The sequence below is a fragment of the Microtus ochrogaster genome, chromosome 21 (genome assembly GCF_000317375.1).
Source record: "Microtus ochrogaster isolate Prairie Vole_2 chromosome 21, MicOch1.0, whole genome shotgun sequence".
Classification (NCBI taxonomy): Eukaryota; Metazoa; Chordata; class Mammalia; order Rodentia; family Cricetidae; genus Microtus; species Microtus ochrogaster.
The window spans coordinates 43,818,251-43,837,405 of NC_022022.1; the positions used below are offsets into that span (position 1 = coordinate 43,818,251).

A 19,155-nucleotide genomic window follows, 5' to 3' on the forward strand; every position below is an offset into this window, starting at 1 on the left:
TTGAATGAGAAACATACTGGAGGAAAAAAGAGTTGAAATGAAACGTGTTTTAAAAATGCACAGTTCTGAAGAGGCTACAAATGAGGATGTTGTGGGACTGCGTACAAAGACCAGGAAGCGTCTTCGATCTGTTTATCCAGCAATACTTGCCAAAGAAGTAGGAATAAAGCAATTGGATGCTGTTTTACTTATCACAGACACTGGAAAGCAATCTGACTTGAATGTAAATTTCAGAAGTGTGTCTCAGATCTTTGGGTCTATCAGCCCTGGGACCTAATGCAAATTCACTAGAGTTCTTGCCTTGACTGCCCTCTACTTCCTCACCAAATGACACCACAACTCAGACATGCCACACACAACAAAATGCAACCTGAAGACTGGAGGGAAAGTACACCATCCCATTTATCAATTGACACAATTTGTTAGGAACAGAATAACGTGGTTAAATCTCGTAAGCATTGATGTCTATAATGACACAACTGAAGTAAATATATATTCTAGAGAACTACAAAGTACCATAGAAGACCATGTGTTTTTTATATCCAAAGTTTAGGTAAGAGTTACTCTGCTAAACACATGTATTGTTAAAATCCATACAGGAAGGTCCAAATAGTTCTATCTAATCTTCACAGGGTCTGCGTTGCAAAGCCTTCACTGGCTTGAAAAGGCAGAGAGAAGGATGGAAACCTTGGCAGACTACCCTATAACTCATTATATCTCCTGTCAGTGACCTAAAAGGTGATCGTCAAATATAAGGTGGCAGATGGCAGAAAGTGGCAAGATGGATTCCCTTTGTGTTATGGCTCTACTCAAGGGAAGTTTCTTCTTGTTTGTTTACGTCTTTGTTATTCCCTTCCTAAAAATGGACTCCCTAGCACTTTGGAGATGGAAGGGAATCAGCTGACCTTTGACCTTGTCCTTCATTGACAGCCACAAGACCCAGCATTACTGACTGGCATGTTTGAACTGCCAGGTTTTTAGCACTCCATGACATTGGATAGCTGTTAGTTCACTGCTCTCTCTCTATGAGATGCTTTGAGGAATGGGTGTGACAAAAATAGAATACATCGTCACCTCGTCCTATTAGGTGTTGTCTTAGGTATTCAGTTCCCAGACTTCCATGAGATGGGTGTGTGTGTCTGCAGGATCGAGTTCTGTTTTTCTAATGACTTATATATAGCCTCAAGAATAATTTGAAACATGTATCTCCCGTCGGGTTTACTTCTAGTGAAAACATGACCCCAAGTCGGCCCCATCTGCTGGTTGCCCATCAATGCCAGAGGCTGAAGAAGTCACAAAGCACTGAGAGCAATCTTCAGTTTGTGATTGTGTCTAGTGCTGCTGTTCAAAGTTCTAAAAAAAACCAACAGCAGGAGTAAAAGGGAAAGGTTAATCCACAACCGCTCCATGATAAAATGTCCATTACCTTTGTCAAAAATAAAAAGTGTGACAAAAATCCATTACCTCTGTGTTCCCAGATTCATAACAAGAATAACACCTTATTAAAACATGACATTAACATGTATTAGAATGTATCTGACTTTTTCAGATAAATTTATTCAACTGAGAACAATTTTAATGAAGATGCAATTTCCTGTAAATAAACAAATCATCCCCCAAACTTGCATAATCTAAAAGTTCAATAACTGGAGAATTCCTATAGAGTTATAAAATTAATATTAAAAAGTAAAGCAGATAAAATATGCTTCAAGTGACAAAAGAAAATGGCACTGAAGACCCGGGAGCTCTACTCTGTCAGAGTAAAGGTCTCCGGGAAGCAGAACATGATCCTGATACTTTAATCAACCACACCACTTATTAAACCGCTCATTAGGAAAGGAATTGCCAAGATATATCACCAGGGTGAGTGATGGCTCCAAGCCTTCAGACTGAAAATGGTGGTGCTTGCCACAGGTTAGACATTTGCTACTTCAAGCACAAACCTTTCAGTGTCTGTCAATTGATACTGTGTCTAAAGCTGCTGCTCAAACTTCTCAAAGAAACCAACATCCCAGTCAAGGAGGGAGGATGGCATGTCTGCTACAACCATTGCCTTTTTCAAAAAAAAAAAGTTATCCTACTATAGTATGACAAAAATCCATTACTTTTGTGTTCCCAGATTCATAACAAGAATGATATATTATTAAAACACGATATTAACATGTAGCCAAATGTATCTGTGAAACTGGCTTCAAGAGCACGTAAAAAACTTTAAGTCATACTCCAACTCACAATGTTAAATTTAAAACGTCGCCTGGTTAAGTGGAAATAGACGCCACTCTTCCCCACCTTAGACATGCTTTATACTGGCTCGGTGCAATCTGTACTCATAAGCAAACTACCACCCAGTGGAGAGAGCGAAGATCCTTCAGGAAGATTGGAGAAGCCAACCAGGTGGGGGTGCCCCTGTAGGTGGGTCTATGTGAAGTGAAGGAGCAAGGCTGGTTAGTGAGCCCAGTTTAGCTCAAAGCAAGACCGGTCATCAATTATTTATATCCAATGGGAAAGGGAATCTTTCCCAGGCACACTTGGCAGTGTGGCTTATGGGGGAAACCGGGCTAGGATATCCTTTTCATACCAACACGCTGCTGTTCAAGCTCAGTGAAAATAAGCGGAAGAGAAGAGGTAAAACTGAAGAGAGAAGAGGAAGGAAGGGAAGTGTGTGTGTGTGGGGGGGGGGGGTAAAACGTGTGTGGTGAGTGCGGAATGCACCTTTAAATGCTGTGGGAGCATATGAACGTGAAGTGATCCTTACAGTATGGAAGCGCCAGTGTGTGAGGACCGGAGAGCTGAGAAGGAGTGTGCCCCTAACACCGAGGTTTATGAGGGTTTGCAAATGGTAACGGAACATGATGTGGGTGTGACGGAAAAGTGCATGGGAGATGAAGCTCTGTATGAGAGTCTGGGAGGGGAGAGATAAGAGCTATGGTGAGGACCAGAGATTGGGGAAAAGGGAAAGCTGGAGAAAGGGGGGGGGGGTCAGAAATGACAGCGGAGCTACTAAGACCGAGTGTAAAACACTGAAAACAGAACAGAATGGGGATAAACGAGAGAGTGAAGGCAATGAGCAGTGAGTAAAGATGAGCTAGAGAAATGGGAAAGGCAAAGAGGAAGGGGAGAAACAAGGAAGGAAAACCGTTAAAAGAAAAAATAAAAAGAGCGGAACGGGGCATATTTGGATCTTACTGTTCAAGTGAGAGGGAAAATAAATGGAGCATAGAGCCAGCAGTTGGGAAAAGTCGCTTACGGAGTGAAGCCAAAACAACCCCTGTAAACTTGTCAGACTCCAGGACTATCCCTGGCAACAGCACAGAGACCCAGATCCAAAGCGGCACCTGCCCCTCCTTCAAGCACCACACTCCTTACCCCGGACTGCCCAGAAAGTGTCTCCATCCCTCCCCAACCCGGCCAGACCCCTGCCCCAGGGTCCGAGGAGCCCACGGAATGGGTTGTGCGTGGTAGCCAGAGAGGTGGTGTTTTGCTAGTGTGCAACAGCAGGATTCACGCTAGGTGTGAAACAAGGCTGAGAGACGGAAGGGGGACAGAAAGATAGACTGAGGCAAGTGTGGAACGGGCGCACGGTCCCTACCTGAGCACCGCCGTGTCACCTTTCCTCACCAACATGTTGTCCACGGCCGCCCAGGGGAAGTCCACGCTCTGCCCAACCGGGAGGCAAGAGCACAGGCTCAGAAGCACCGCCGCCAGCCACTGGTTCGAGCAACAAGCGCCCTGCGCCAGGAGCACCATGTCCGTGCCTGCCAGGCTGCTCGCTCTCCGGCGCAGCGTCGGCTCCCACCCCCTGCTGCTGGCGAGGCTGCCCGGTAACCAGGCGGCGCGCCACACGAGATTTTTTTTTTCCTCTTTTCCTCTTTCTGAGTGGGTGGGTGGGTTTCTTCTCTTTCTCGCCCCCTCCCTAGTTGTCGGGCGTAGTTTCCCTCTTTCCCCGGCCTCGCCTCCTTTCTGCTCGTCTGCAGCTCGCCTTCCCTCCCTCCCCTCCCGCCCCCTGGCACCGCGCTCCACCTCCTCCGGGGCGCCCGGCCGCGTCCGGAGCGTGGCTAATCCCCGGCGGCCGCACACTGTCCTGCGAGGCGACGAGCAGAGCGCGGGAGGCGGTACAGGCAGCGCGGGGCGCAGCAGCGGCCGGCGGCCCCCGGGCTCGCGCGCGTTGCCAAGCGGCCGTTTCCGTAGCAACCCCGCCCGGGGATGGAGGACCAGGCAGGGAGGGGGGCCGGGAAGCAAAAGAGATAGATCAAAAAGAGGGAAAGAGGGGGACAGGGAAGCTAGGGGCGACGGGGGCTAAGCCGAGGTCTGGTTCGGCTTGGCAGCACCAGCGAGAGAGCTGTGCGTGCTGCTCGGCTGGGAAGTCAGGGCAAGGGGGCCTGGCCTGCCCTCTGGTGCGTTCAGCTCCGGGGCCTCCCAGGGCCCCGACTTTAAAGTGCTCAAGTTGGGGTCGGCGCCATCATGACGCCCGAGACTGTGAGTGAGTTGGCTTTTTGTTGTTGTTATTGTATGTGTGTTTTTTAAATCCTGACTAGCTAATTGCGCTGTTAATAAACTGCGTACTAGTACTGTTCTCTCTCTCTCTCTCTCTCTCTCTCTCTCTCTCTCTCTCCTCTTTCCTCTCTCTTCTCTTCTCTTCTCTCCCCCCTTCTTCCTTCCCTCCCTCGCTCCTCGTCTTTCTCCGTGCGTCTCTCTTCCTCCCTTCTGTTATTTTTCTTTAGGGGCTCGTCTTTTCACCCTCCTTTGGAGGTGGGCAGGGACAGTGGTGGCGCTGCTGCTTTGCGGGAACAGTAGAGCTATCTGGGCCTGACGGCTGAGAGCTAGCGCGTCTGTGGGTCGCCTTTGCGGACTGGAAGACGCCTGCCCTTCTAGTGCGTCTTGGTACTAACTTGTGCGTGAGTGTGTGTGCGCGTGTGCTGTTAGCACAGAGTGTGCGCGTGTCAGAGGGAGATGGAGTGTGCAGGGCGCGTGCGAGACCAGGGCGCGCGCAGCACGCAGGCGCGCTGGGAGGGATGGGCGGGCCTTGCTGGGATGCGGAGTTAGAGGAGGCTGCAATCAAGTGTTTTAATTGTGTGGAGCTAGGCGGTCCTGTTATGTAAGAGGCAGTTTAACCCATCTGAGCCTGTTGGGTAGAAGGCTCGTACATTCGGATGGAGTCAAGACATTCCTCGGCTTTAAGGATTCCCAGTTGTATTTTCTTCACAATCTCCCAGCTGGAGTGGACCCGCATCCTTTGAGAGGCGACCTCAGCTCCCCAAGCCGCAGCCCCGCATCTGCTAGCCCACGCCCAGGTCAGGGTAGAGCAGGGTCCGTGGCATGAGTCACCCCACAGTCCACTCATTTTGTTTATTTTTTAATTTTTAATTTTCTTCCCTCCTGGCACTCCTAGAGCTCTTCCGGTCGACTTGCAAATCAATGAGAGAATCTGAGCCCAGAGCACTGGTTCCAGTCTCCGTGGCGAGTTTAGGAGGGAAGTTGGGAGGGGGAATGGGTAGATAGAAACAACTGACCCTCTCCACCTGGCTTCCCCCGCCCTCCGCCTGTAATGGTATTTTAAAGATAAATAAATAAATAATAATAAACCACATCAGTCTTTCACTGCTGTTCATTTGAACTCCTTTTTTTTTTTTTTTTCTGAACGCCAGCAGGGCCCTGCGCAGAGCGCGCCAAAGCAATAATCTCTGCAGGGGTCAGCATCCGGCTTCCTCCCCAAGCTGAGCTCTTGAAGAGGCAGGGAGGGAGTCATAGTTGTCGTTGGTACCCAGGGCGGCTTTTTAATTTTTATTTTTATTTATCACCACGTCTAAGGATAGACGGGATAGGGGCAGCCATTCCCACCGCCCGAGACCACCCAGACTGACTTATCCCTAAGCAACATCACCTCCCTGCGGAAGATTCCCTGCGAGGCTCAGCAATTAACCGCCGGGTTTGCAGCGGGAACTATTGAGGTGATTAGTATTCAGGCTTAATTCTCAGAACCCGCTCGGGAATCCAAAGTGCGGTAGTATTCAGCCGCATTTCGAAACATCAATAAAATGTTAGTCATTTGCGGATGAATGAAAACATTTTTCTTTACCGTCTGCTGTGCTAGAGAAATAATTGTCAAATGGCAGCCTCTCGCTAATACTGATGCCAGACACCTAGAGAACGTTCTCCTCTTGTTGACTTCATTTAACATTCTTGGCGGTGCACTCCAGATAAAGCCTAAAATTATCGAGAACAAACGAGGTATTAGAAGACCTGACTTCCCACTACGTGGCCAGCCAGGTCCATGCGGTATTATTTCTGTATCGATAAACTAGACGCCAATGAAAAGAGGCAGAAAGATCAGCTTGTGGCGTTGAGCCAAAGTTTAACGATATTGTATGCAAGAACAGGAGAGCCAGCGCCTTGGTGTACAAACCACTGAAAAGCATCTTTTCCTAACTGCCTTCCCCAGAGACTGACATCCTCGGTGCTCGCGGGTGGGGGCGTGGGAGGGGGGATTTCTGTGGCCAAGGACTGAGCTCTGCAGCAATTTTAATATGTACAACAACCCTGCAGGCTTGTAAACCCAAACTGGAGCCACTTCTACTTAAAGGCAAGGAGTTTCTTTTCCGTGTTTCTGGTTCCTATCTCAGCTTCTATTCGATGATCAAAAAATATTTAACACTTAGAGAGCCGATCCAAATAAAAGCAAAAAGGACCCCTGTGTGATACGTGCGGGGATTTAGAGTTACTTATAGGTCTGTCCCAGTTAAGGAGCACAGGAGTGCACCTCAGGCAGCTGCTCTTGCCCCCTGCACTTCCGCTGTCCTCAACTAGAGGGGGAATTAACTTTAACAGCTTATTATGATGGGCTTTCCCCTTGACCCTTCTGAGAGTTCATATCCAAGTGAATTTTACATGGTTTCCAGCATTTGCTTCCAAGGTCCCAGAATTCCTCTCAGCAGAGATATAAATCCTGGAATTCTTGGCTATATTTGAGGGAATTCTGGAGCAAAACCAAATAATAAAATGAGGACGGTAGGCAATCCTACTGGTAGAATAAATCGAAAGTCACACCACATTTTAGATGGTGAAGACCCTATGGTTGTAGTGGCACACAGGCTTGGTCAGAAATCATAGAAAGTGACAGAAATTGTATGTCTTACTTTGTGACCATGTGCTTTGCTATTTCTAAATCTCAACTTTAGAAGGCTCATCATGACCAATATGGAGTTGATTTGGAATGGAAGTGAAGTCAGAAAGCGATGACAAATAATTTTCCATTGACTTATATTTTTCTCCCCTAGTGCCTTCTGACCTACATTTTAAAACACAAAATTGTATTGGAAAAGAGGCTGTTTGGGGTTTCCCTCTAGAATTCAGTGTTGCCGATGAGATTGCTACTATGAGAATATAGGATAGAAATTCACTGTTTTATTTGCTTTTGCTGGTGGCGAGTGAAGCCAGCTTCAACTTCTACCTCATTACTCCCTGTGCATAAAAATGTTTAGAGAGGACAGGACCTAGGATCCAATTGAAAGAACTGAAAATAAAAACACCTTTGTAATTCCCGCAGGAGTCAATCAGAGCACTGTCTGTCCAGGAAATAGGCTAACAGCTCTCTAACTTGCCTAGTGATTCTTTTTGAGTTAAACCAGTTTAAGTCTGGAGCGTTTTCAAGTCATTGTGAAACATTAAAAAATAAAAATAAATCTTTAGGGAATTTTTTAAAGAGATGCTCAGCATAGCTCCTAATATTTTTGTTTGTTTTTATTTCTATTTGTTTATTAGAAAGAAAACAAACTATCTTTTTTCATTTTACTTACCAATCCCAGTTCTCACTCCCTTCCCTCCTCCCATTCTCTTCACCTAACCCCACTCCTAACCCCACCCACTCCTCAGAGAGGGTAAGGCACATTGCTTTGGGGATGGTCCAAGGCCCTTCCTACTATATCTCAGCTGAGCAAGGTATCTATCCAAAGAGAAGAGGTTCCAAAAAATCCAGTACAAGCAGTAGGGGTAAATCCTGGTGCCACTGCCAGTAGCCCCTCAGCCTACCCCAGCCATGCAACTGTCAACCACATTCAGAGGGACTAGTTCGGACCTATGCTGTTTCCTTCCCAGTCTGACTGGAGTTGGTGAGCTCCCATTAGCTCAGGTAGACTGTTTCAGTGGGTGTCCCAATCATGGGCTTGACCTCTTTGCTCTTATGCTCACTCCTCCCACTCTTCAGCTGGATTTTGGGAGCTCAGTCCAGTGCTCCAAAGCAAGTCTCTGCCTCTGTTTCCATCAGTTGCTGGATAAAGGTTCTATGGTAAAATTTAAGGTATTCATCAATCTGACTAAAGGGCAAGGCCAGTTTGGGCACCATCTTTTCCATTGCTTAGGGTCTTAGTAGGGTCATCCTTGTGGATTCCTGGGAATTTCTCTAGTGTCAGGTTTCTTGCTAGCCCCATAATGGCTCCCTCAATCAAAATATCTCCTTCCTTGCTCTCAACTCTGTCCTTCCTCCATCTCATTATCCCATTCCCTCATGTTATCCTCCCCTCTCCACTTCTCCCCGCATCTTCCCCTTCCACTTTCTCTACTCTCCCCATCCCCAGGCTTCCAGTTTTGTCAGATGATCTTGTCTGTCTTCCCTTTACAGGTGGATCTTTGTATGTTTTTCTTAGGGTTCACCTTGTTACTTAGCTTCTCTAGGATCATGAACTATAGGCTCAATCCTTTGCTCTACAGCTAGTATCCATTTATGAGTGAGTGTTTGCTTATTTTTCAAGACAGGGTTTTTCTTCGTAGCATTGGAGCCTGTCCTGAAACTAGCTCTTGTACACCAGGCTGTCCTTGAACTCACAGAGATTTGCCTTCCTCTGCCTCCTAAGTGCTGGGATTAAAGGCATGCGCCACCACTGACCGGTGACTCTTAGTATTTTGAAATCAGGTAACTGGGATTGCCCTGGCAGATACTCAAAAGCACCCCAGCCTCAGCAGGTAGTAGCTGACAGCATCAGGAGAGGACCAGTGTGCTATCATTCCCTGACATTACTAAATATTCTGCTATACAGGACCAAGTCATTCCCAGGTAAGAACTGACCCTTAGGGTAGGTGTCATTACCATGAACACCTGTCTACATTCCTCCTCCTCCTCACCTATATTAAGGAGGCAGAGCTGTGGCCAACACCCCATACTGCTTTGAAGTCTACAAAATAGAAGTGGCAGGGCTGGAGAGATGGCTTGGTGGTTAAGAGCTTTGCCTGCTCTTCCAAAGGTCCTGAATTCAATTCCCAGCAACCACATGGTGGCTCACAGCCATCTGTAATGAGACTTGGTGCCCTCTTCTGGCCTGCACTGTATACATAATAAATAAATAAATCTTTAAAAAAAAAATAGAAGCGGCTCCTCATTAAGTCCAACTGCTCCCTTGGTTCTGATTTATTGAGGAGACCTGGTTAATACAATTGGGGTTTAATAGTTATCACAGAAGGATTTAATAATAAGCTCCAACTGAACACCTCCGCATGGGAACAGATGTGCTAGGTGGTGCCATACACAGCCATCAGCTCTTCTCAATGCTTTGCTCCTGTGTGGTTCTGTGGCAAATGCTGCTGTGATGTAGGTTTCAGGAGAGACTCTTAGATTTAGGGCAGAGTTGAAATGACAAGTCTCACCTTTCAGAGAAATTTAGAATTTTGTGACTTCTTAAAAAAAGTATATTTGACGTGATGAGCTTCCTTCTAGGAGGATCTACCTCAGGCCTCTGTGTTCCTTACATTGGATCAACAGCTACAGGGAAGGCAACCCGTGAAATTGAATAAAGGTGAGCAGAGTCACTGACCTGTGGATTTATTCAATCTAAACAGTGAGTAAGCTCACCACGGTCTCTGTGCTACAGGGGTGGCTGGGTGGGGATGACACCTAGGCTGTTCCCAAAATGTTCTCGAGCATTCCCCGGAGAGACTCCACAAATGTCACCCAAGAGTTAAACAGGAACCCTCCTAGTGTGAGAGGAAAAAAAATTTTCAAACACTAAAATCTTAGTTCTTTTGACTTGTAAGATGGGAGATTTAATTAACTATATGTCATGACATATTTCCGTGGATTCTACAAAATTGTACGATAATCTCATTTCAAAAAGTCTGTAGGCACATTCAATATATGAACTAAAACAAAAACATCAAACTTGATGTTTTTATTGTACTGTGAAGAGAAAAAAAAATCCCCAAATCCCAAATTAGCATGTTATGTTACTCTATGTCATGATTTGTTAAAAGGCTTTTCCTCAATTCAGTGAGAAGGCACTGATGCTGACAACAACTTCTCCTTTTCCTCTTCTACAGCACCCAGGTCTCCAGCTTATGGATCCTGCCACCAGCATTCAGGATAGGTCTTTCTCCATCAGCTGACCGTCTCTGAAATACCTTCATAGGCACATTCCTTTGTTTCCTATGATTCTGTACCAAGTCAGTTGACAATAAGATTAAACCATCACAACTAATAAATGTTGAGCATGAAAACCAAATCAGGTCCTAACACCTTCTGGTTGGAAGTTATAGGCCTGTGCCAATGAAATCAGTATGGTGCATTTAAGTGCATTAAATAATGTAACAATACAATGTCTAGAAACAAATCTAAACAAATAAAATACACCAAGGTAAGTATCAACAATGGTACCCCCAAATTAAATAGATACTGCTGGAAACATTGACTTCTAACATACAGCAGAATATAGTTGGTCTTTGTCTTACAGTGTGCAAAATATCAATTCAGACGGATGAACTATCTAAACATAGAACCTAAACCCATCTCTATCCTTAGTAAAGAACATGGAGGGAGGTGTCCTTGAAACTGACTTTGACATTGATTGAGACAGCATGCCGAACTCTTAGGACAAATCAAAGCTACACAGTGCCAGCATGTCACTCTAAGGAGCTTTCAAACTAAAAGTTATCAAAATGGAAAGTAGCCTACAGAATAAGGAAAATATTTTAAAGTTGCATACTTACTGATGGATTGATATTCTAAATTTAAACTCTTCCAGTACAATAGCAGGAAAAAAACAACTGGATAAAACTGGCCTCAGGGTGACCAAACCCAGACCTCTCTCCAAAGGAAACCAAGGATCGATGCTGTCATTATCATTTATGGCTCCTTGTTTCTGTCACTCTTGTTGATTGTTTTGTGTCCTTCATAATAGTCCTTGTTCACTGAGACTCATTTGTAACCATGGCTACTTCAGGGAAGACCCATACCAGAGAAAGATGAGGAAGTACAAGTTCCGAGTGGCAAAGCAAAGTCAAGTTAGTACCTCCAGGAGGAATGTTCTCCACAATTGACTGCAATAGAGGACCCATGTACTGAAGCCTCTGGTCTCATCACACTTACCCACATTGCAATGAAGGACCTGGGATAACTATGGCTTTGGGCTCCCCTTTAGCTCTGGCAAGGCGAAAATAGGATACTGTTCAATAGGATACTGTAGAATCTTAGGACTTCTTTCAGAATAATCTGATGCACCCAATATTTGATTGCTGAATGTTTAGGCTTGCTACTGCAGGTCATGTTCAGTACAGACCTCATCAACAAAGGAGGTTCATTCCTGGACATTCAATAACAACTCTCTAGCTTCCAATTCTAATAGACAAGGCTCCTAAACACAGGCAATCTTGACAAGTGTTTCCTGTTTCATTACTATAAAACATTTTACATCTATGTGACTCCTGAATTTTTCTTCCCTGGTAATTAAAGGAGAAATTTATCAGAACAGTAACATGGGTTTGTATATAATACATGGATAAGTTAAAAATAATAAGAGAGTCAAAAAAGTTGTCAGAATGAAAATACTTAGAATTTACCTACAATTTTAATTTTGATAGAAAATAGAGCTTGTCATTTTTTGTTATATTCATACATGCTATTTATAATAGTAATATTTAGATTTATTAATATTGGGCTCAACACACTTTTTTGAATTATGCTTATTGTAATAGCCTCACATTGGACACAAGCACTCACTTTATGTAGTATTTGCAAAGAACTCACAATTTATACATGAGGATATAAAGCATGATCGTGAACAAAAACTAGTGCTCTTTATTTCTGTAAGTATCACCTTGAAGTTACACTCACTCTGGCCTGGCAGTGTTATTTAGATTTATGAGTTATAACTGATCTTCCATCACTTGTGGGTAATGTAATTTGCTGTTACCCAGGAGCAAGCCCTGACGCCATCAGAGGACTTGATGCTCCTCTGTCCCATATCCCAAGAGAAAGCAGAGAACCACTCATCTTACCAAATGCTCTTTCTGTTCCAGTTATTGCTTCAAGACCAATCTTGGCTTTCTCAAATGACTCACTTAGTTGGAAAATTTGTATATAATTGTGTTAGTTTCCAGTGTGGCCTCATGTGGCTTTTGAAGATGAGAACCAAATTATCGGGGTGAATTATTTCCACAAACTTTTCAGTGGAGTGTGGAGGGACATCAGGGTAGTCAGCAATAATCTCCTCCCTCACAAGATCTATATTAATGTTTCCATGATTCAATATCACCTATGTACTCCTTCCAAACAGATTTATTGTAAATGGCCAGCAGATTCTTTAAATCAACTTGTGAGCTACAGAACAAATGTCACCATTTGTAGAAGCAATTAGAAGTATTCAAATCAGGTGACAAATAAGGATTTAAGCCAAATCAGATACAAATGTGTGGAAAAATTTCAAAACCACCACCTCCTCTGACAGCTTATGTGCCAAACTCTGTAAGTTTTAATTTTCTTAACTCATTTGAAATATGCTTGGCTTCGATAAACATAAGCACCAAAAGCATTTAAATACATTTTCTAGTCCAATCTGTGATATACAGTCTTTTAAAGCAACTTAATACACAGGATTGGGCATAACATCCTTTTATACCCTATTCATTTCTTCCTGTTGAAATCAAACATTAAATTATCATTATTTGACATATACATTAATAGCAAACATATTTCAAAACACTGTTCGAAATTGTTGAGGGTGCTAATGTTGCAGTTAGGTCTCATGTGACCAAGGCTAGCCCCAAAGTAACTGTGTAGTTGAAGATTACCTCGAACATCTAACCTCCATACTTCCACCTCCAGGGGAATGCTAAAAGCACAAAAGAGTACAAGAAATCAAACCCAGGGTTGTGTGTCTCAGTAAACATTCTAGAATCAAGCTTATCTGTCCCTAGCCCCAAGTTTGGAAATCTTTGATTGATAATATATTACGTCCTAAGATGTTTTAAGTTGTTTTCATTTGTTTATTTATTTTGGTGTGTGCATGTGAATGTGTGGCCCTCAGAGGACAACTGGGTGGCATCAGCTCTCTTCATCCACCAGGTGAGTCTTGGGATCAAGTACTGTTAGCCACGGTACCATCTAGGTAGCCCATGTCCTAAGGTTTCTTCTCTCTCTCTCTCTATATGTGTGTGTGTGTGTGTGTGTGTGTGTGTGTGTGTGTGTGTGTGTGTGTGTAATTCTTACCTCATTTTGTCAAGGAGGAAATTTTAAATTCAGCACTGCTTTTAACTAGAGATTCATGTCCTAACACCCTTTGCCTACATTCAGTCTAATACTTCAGAGAAATCTCTTAAACACACAAAATTATTCTACCACATCTATACCTAGGACCACACAATACTGGGAGGAATGACCCAAATCATCAACGTGGATCAGAATCCAGGATCTGACTTCTCTCACCCCTATTAGGCCCTCAACCATGGGGTAATGTAGTCATTTTCAAGGGTGACTGGTTCAAAGTTTAAGAAGCAGAGACATGCATTTTTGTCATAGTTGGGAGGATGTGAGTCAAAGATGCAGGTCGTACAGGGTGAGTTTCTCCTGTGTCTTCCTTCATTTGCTCGCAGGTAGCTTTGACATACCACAGGGACAGATAATATTCCTTAAGAACTGCTAATTATTTGGAGCCCTCTTGGTGGTTCTGTGGATAAATACAGACATTGAAGTAAGGCGTCAGCATAGGGGTTTTAGGAAGACAACTTTCTGGCTGTAATAATCTTTCTGTCTTAAGACCTAAGCCATATCCCTATCCCCCAATATACATACGACAGAAGGGCTGGTGATGCCCACTGAAATAACAAATGTAATCAACATGTCTCATGTATGTCTGAATATTCTAAAAGAGTTCAGAAATTGAAAAACACAGCTCCTATTTTCACTGTGACCTGCCCGTACACACAGCATGTTTTCTTTCCATGGCTCTTCATGCTACACTCTTCCACGTTCCATTCTTCCATCTCCTCATTCCTTTCCTCCTAAATTAAAAGTCTATATTTTATTTTCGTGGCATCTTTGTATCATTTATTCCTCCTAAAATTTAACAAAGATAGTTACCTACATATCCATTTTCCCTGAAATTACAAGATTCTTTACTTCTATAGCCTTGAAAGCTCTTCCGCCATGCCTGTGCATCACAGGATCTTCATGTATTTATCTCCTACGGAAAATATGCCTAGGCAATATCTCGCATATATATGTTCTGAATATTCCTTGAAGGATTATTCCTCTTATGGAAATGAGGTGATATGTTCTCTTCTAACTGAATTTGGCTTGAGTTCTGTCTTACTGGTTATGGGCATAGCTGCCCCATATTGCTTTGGAGTCCGTTATTTGCTACAGCATTTGTTATCCTTTTACTTTCTGTCTTTGTAGCCTCAGACTTGTTTACCTAGGTGAATTTCTTGTGGGCAGCATATGGTTGGGCCATTAAAAAAATAAAATCACCCAGGGTGTGTCTTCCTTCCTTCCTTCCTTCCTTCCTTCCTTCCTTCCTTCCTTCCTCCCTCCCTCCCTCCCTCCCTCTCTCCCTCCCTCCCTCCCACCCCCCTCTCTCCCTCTCTCTTTCTCTTTCATGTTTTAGGGGCTGGAGAGATGGCTCTGTGACAAAGAGTATGTACTGATTTTGTAGAGGATGAGAGTTCAGCTCCCAGAAAACTTATTCCACAGCTCATAACTACAACTCTAGCTTTTCCCTTATATAGGTTAATTGTGGAGCATCACACAACATGTGGCTGATCATGACCTAGCTAGTTGTCAACAAACAACAAACATCAATTATTATTATTATAGGCATATTCTAGTCAAATATATAATGAAGATTGACTCTTACTATATGTAAGGCACCAGGGAAGGAACTGACTAGCTCTATGCACTTACTGTATACCATGCACACTCCGGCTCTGTAGCAAGCAGTAGCTCATTTATTTCTTAGCTAATATTGACTCCCTTGTCTTGTTTTAAAAAGAAAAAAGTTAAGTAAAATGATAGAAGAACTCACTCAAGACCCTGAAGGAAGGAGCAGAGCTTCTGGTGGGAAGCTGGGATTGTCTCATGCTAAGGAAGTTCTTTGTCCATTTTGTTCAGAGGAAGGGAGTACTGGAATTGTGTATCTGGCTTGGATTCTGAAACTTCTGAATCCAGTGTGGGAAGTCAAGTGTTGAGACAATTGTCAGAAACAAAAGAGAAGGAAGTTCCACAGGGTGAGATTTAAACATAGTCTAGTTCTCCAAGTCCCATGTGTTCTGCCAGTAGGTTTGTGTATTTTGATATGATATTTTACGTTAGGAGCATGTGTTACTTTTAATAGAACATCTCACTTTCTCTCTAGGGAAAACAGGCGATCAGTAGCTGCATTCCAGGGGTCACTGAGTGATATTGGTAATGTACTGCCTCAAAACCCGAACAAAGTCCACTCAGAGTCTTGATAATTGCTCCGCAGGATTAGAACAACGCTTTCTCATACAAAGCTCTTTTAAAACAATGCATATTTATGTCACTGTATGTGTAAATGAAGCTGTCCAAGGCATATTAAACCCTGATGACTTTGTTAATTACATATTGGAATATGGCAGAACTCAAGCCTAGGAATAAAGCCAGGTCTCAGTCAGGGAACTCAATGAGAATGTGGGACGTGGTCAGCAACTAATCTCTTTGCTTTCTCTTCTGGTATTGATTTTGTCAAATAGCTTTCTAGTGAGATATGGCAGCCTAAAAGGTCATAAATGTGTCTGTCGCATTATGTACTAAATACAGCTTTCAATGTCATCCATTTAAAATCTGGATACTAGTTCTGAGACAACAGAGATAAAGTATTTATTCTTTACTGTACACTAATATTCATTTGATGATCATTTGTGACGTCAGGTGAGATACAAACCATATGGATTGTGCCAGCTTTGGCCAATGGGAATGTCTCATGATGTAACAGGCACCCCAGACTTTAATAGGGCCCCAGACTTTAGCGCAACTAACTCCACAATGGAAGTATCATTCAAGGCATAAAGCTTAGCGCATAGATTGCACTACCTGCCAACATGAAAACAAAGACTCGAGCAATCAAGCCCATAGTTCTGAGAAAATCTCTAAATGCACTAACCTTGCTTTTTAGCTTCTGTAGTTCTGCTTCTGCCTAACTGCCCTTGTTAATTGAAGTATAGCAACTCAGGGTATGGTTTCTGTGTTTAAGAGCTAACCCTAAGAAAGGCTCATGGATACAGTGGAATCCGGAACATCCACTGTGTTTTCTAGCCCCTAACCAGATAATAAAGACATTCTATTGGCTTAAACCTGTGTCCACGTAGTCTCTGGTGGATACTCCACAACAATAAGAGGGGAATCTCCTGAGATGAAAGCAGTCTACAACCAATGTCTACACATCATGACTTACATATTATCTATCATTCTAGGGAGATTACTTACTATTCATATGTTCAGATTAGGAATTGTTTTAAACCTCCTGTTCTACATAGGCATATCTTTTCTCTCAACTACTCTTTTCCCCCTCAATATTTTGTGTCAATTTGCAGAAGTGGGATATGTTGCTGTAGATAAAGGAAGGCAGAACACTTGTCCACTGGAATGCACCTCGCATCCATACTCATGTTGTTCCGTACATGGAGCTCAGTAGCCCACAACACTGCCATTCACGTGAAGAAGGCCCCACCTTGTTTGGCTTCGGTGGACACATGGTAGGTACCAGAGATGCTGAGTAAGGCTGGTGACTGGCCTCCCTATTAGAACCAAGGGAGTACCTTCCTCTCTCAACTTGCAGACTGACATTTACAAGAATGCCTTATAAGGATTGGTGATCTCAGTTTGATCCAATCCATTGATTTCTGATACATCCCCTTCCACTAGGGTATTTATACAGAAGTCCACAGATTACTGTTAGACAAGAAGGAATTATATATATTTTAGAAATCAAATTCCTGAAAATGTTTGTTTGCTTTTCTAAATTAATATTATTCCCTGCAATTATACTGGAGCTTTTATGTCAAAATACTAAATTACTAAAAAGCAAATTACTTGTCACATTAAAACCTAAACTGTCATGTTTTTAATGCTACATATATCACAAGGGCAAAATTAATTTTATGAGGGTAATGCTCCTGATATTTCCATGAAATTAATTTTACTCAACAACTAAATATATATATATAGTTAAATATGTACAAACATATATAATTTACAGATATACATGAAAATTTAGTTTGTAGCATAAATAGATGCCAGACTTCTTGTTTTTATTTTTTTAGTTATGATGTAATATAGACATTTGCATATAGACACACATTTAACTAGGACCCTGTACAAGTCAACTTCTGTAACGGGTTCTAGATATTAGAGCAAAACTGTAATTTTTTCCTATCAGTCACACTGATAATCCCTGAAATGGTTTCTCCAGCTGCGGATGACAGATGTGTTTTGCAGGAATGTTGAGTCATCACCACATACCTGACAATAAATGAACATACTGAACAATTTACACATAATACACAGTGCCTCTTGTCACTAATAAAACTAATAATGATCATATTCAAAATGTAAAATTATGGATGGTATTAGCCAATAATTGGTGATATGTTAATAACACAGCCAGTATTAAAGTAATCAGAAAGTAATAATATATTTTAGAGAGCAATGCTCCTCCAGCTAATATATTCATTCTATGTACACCTCATTGCCTAACTGCCATCTCAAAATTAAACTAATTATTTTACTAATGAACATATCTAGAATCTGAAATAAGAATATCTATCTTTTGTAAATTAGGAATGCTTGCAGTTTGAATAAACAAAAAAATCTTGTTTTAGAAACAGCCCATTTATCCTAGAGATGTTTAGTGAAATTAGAGTCAGAAAAACAAGAAACGAAATTGATTTCACATAAGTGTAGGCATTTTAAAAACAGGAATAGAGTTCATAGTTTGACTTCTACATGAAGATATATCATTTTGAAATTTGTTTTCTTATCTAGAAGAGAATAGCTAGTTAAAATGATTGTTTTATTGAAAGAAGAAAGTAAAGATTATTCTAAGAGTATAATAATGAACTTTGATTTTTTTTTTCTGTAAAAGGACAGCATGAACTGGAAATGATTACATCACTAAAATGTGTATTTAAGCCACTGACTCGTCTGTGAAAGCAACAGTAAATTAACACAGAATTTCAGGGTCAAACAACTCACGACTGGATCAGTAATTTGTTGTAATGATCCATTCATTGACTTGACTGTCCTGAAGAATACACAGACCATTGGGGAAATGTGATTATGAGTGTTTTTCAGGCTCACTGTGGAAGAGGCTTACATCTGGATCAGTGAGGTGAGGAAAGAGACCCAACCTTACCATCAAGGGTGAGCATCAGCATGCCATGGAGAGACCCTGACCAGTAAGAGGTGGGAGGAGGGATTTGCTCTACTTCTGGGATCTCTTCTTCTAACTCAGGATTTATGCAAGGCCAGCACACTCCCCTCCCACCAGGCTTTCAAACCTTTGACCTTAAAATCAGAATCAGATCACTGACTTCCCTGGTTTTCAGGGCTTTAGACTTTGGCTCCCTTATGTTGGTAGTTTCCCCAGCTCACCAGCTTGCAGATAGTAGTATGGACTTTTCAGAACCCTGTAAGCATGGTGTTGACTTTGTAGTAAATCCTCTCTTCATCGTCTGTCTGTCTCTCACCTACTTATCATCTATCATTCTCAGTCCTTGCCCATCTACTAATTCTATTTCTTTGGAGAAATATGATAGCAGCCATATACAAGGAAAAAAATACACATCAAAATTCAAAAATATTTGTGTTTCAGCAATGTCACAGACTCTTGGATATCCCCTGTAATCATAATCCCTAAACACTGAATGATACAAAATTCAATT

The 19,155-nt window shown here is 42.6% G+C and overlaps 2 protein-coding genes across 3 annotated transcripts in view; one reads left to right on the top strand and one right to left on the bottom strand.

Moving 5' to 3' along the window:
* Positions 1–3,975, bottom strand: part of Negr1 (neuronal growth regulator 1) — a 791,857-nt gene extending 787,882 nt beyond the window's left edge. Inside the window, exon 1 of one of the 2 annotated variants that reach the window (XM_026784203.1) lies at positions 3,590–3,975. In XM_026784203.1, the coding sequence (XP_026640004.1) occupies positions 3,590–3,747 (158 nt within the window). In that variant the 5' untranslated portion in view covers positions 3,748–3,975. The remainder of the gene's footprint in view (positions 1–3,589) is intronic. The other variant, XM_005357456.3, reaches the window with a different exon arrangement.
* On the top strand, positions 3,746–5,379 carry LOC113457213 (putative cuticle collagen 91). Its single transcript, XM_026783895.1, has 3 exons — positions 3,746–3,808; positions 3,918–4,480; positions 4,722–5,379. Exons 1-3 carry the CDS (start codon positions 3,746–3,748, stop codon positions 4,792–4,794), a joined length of 699 nt encoding a protein of 232 aa, XP_026639696.1. The 3' UTR covers positions 4,795–5,379.
* The last annotated feature ends 13,776 nt before the right edge of the window (positions 5,380–19,155 follow it).

Coding starts and splice junctions, on each gene's coding strand:
- LOC113457213 (XM_026783895.1), top strand. CDS start 3,746: ATGTCCGTGCCTGCCAGGCTGCTCGCTCTCCGGCGCAGCGTCGGCTCC. Junction 3,809..3,917: donor GCTCCCACCCCCTGCTGCTG/GCGAGGCTGCCC, acceptor CCCCCTCCCTAG/TTGTCGGGCGTAGTTTCCCT. Junction 4,481..4,721: donor CATGACGCCCGAGACTGTGA/GTGAGTTGGCTT, acceptor ATTTTTCTTTAG/GGGCTCGTCTTTTCACCCTC.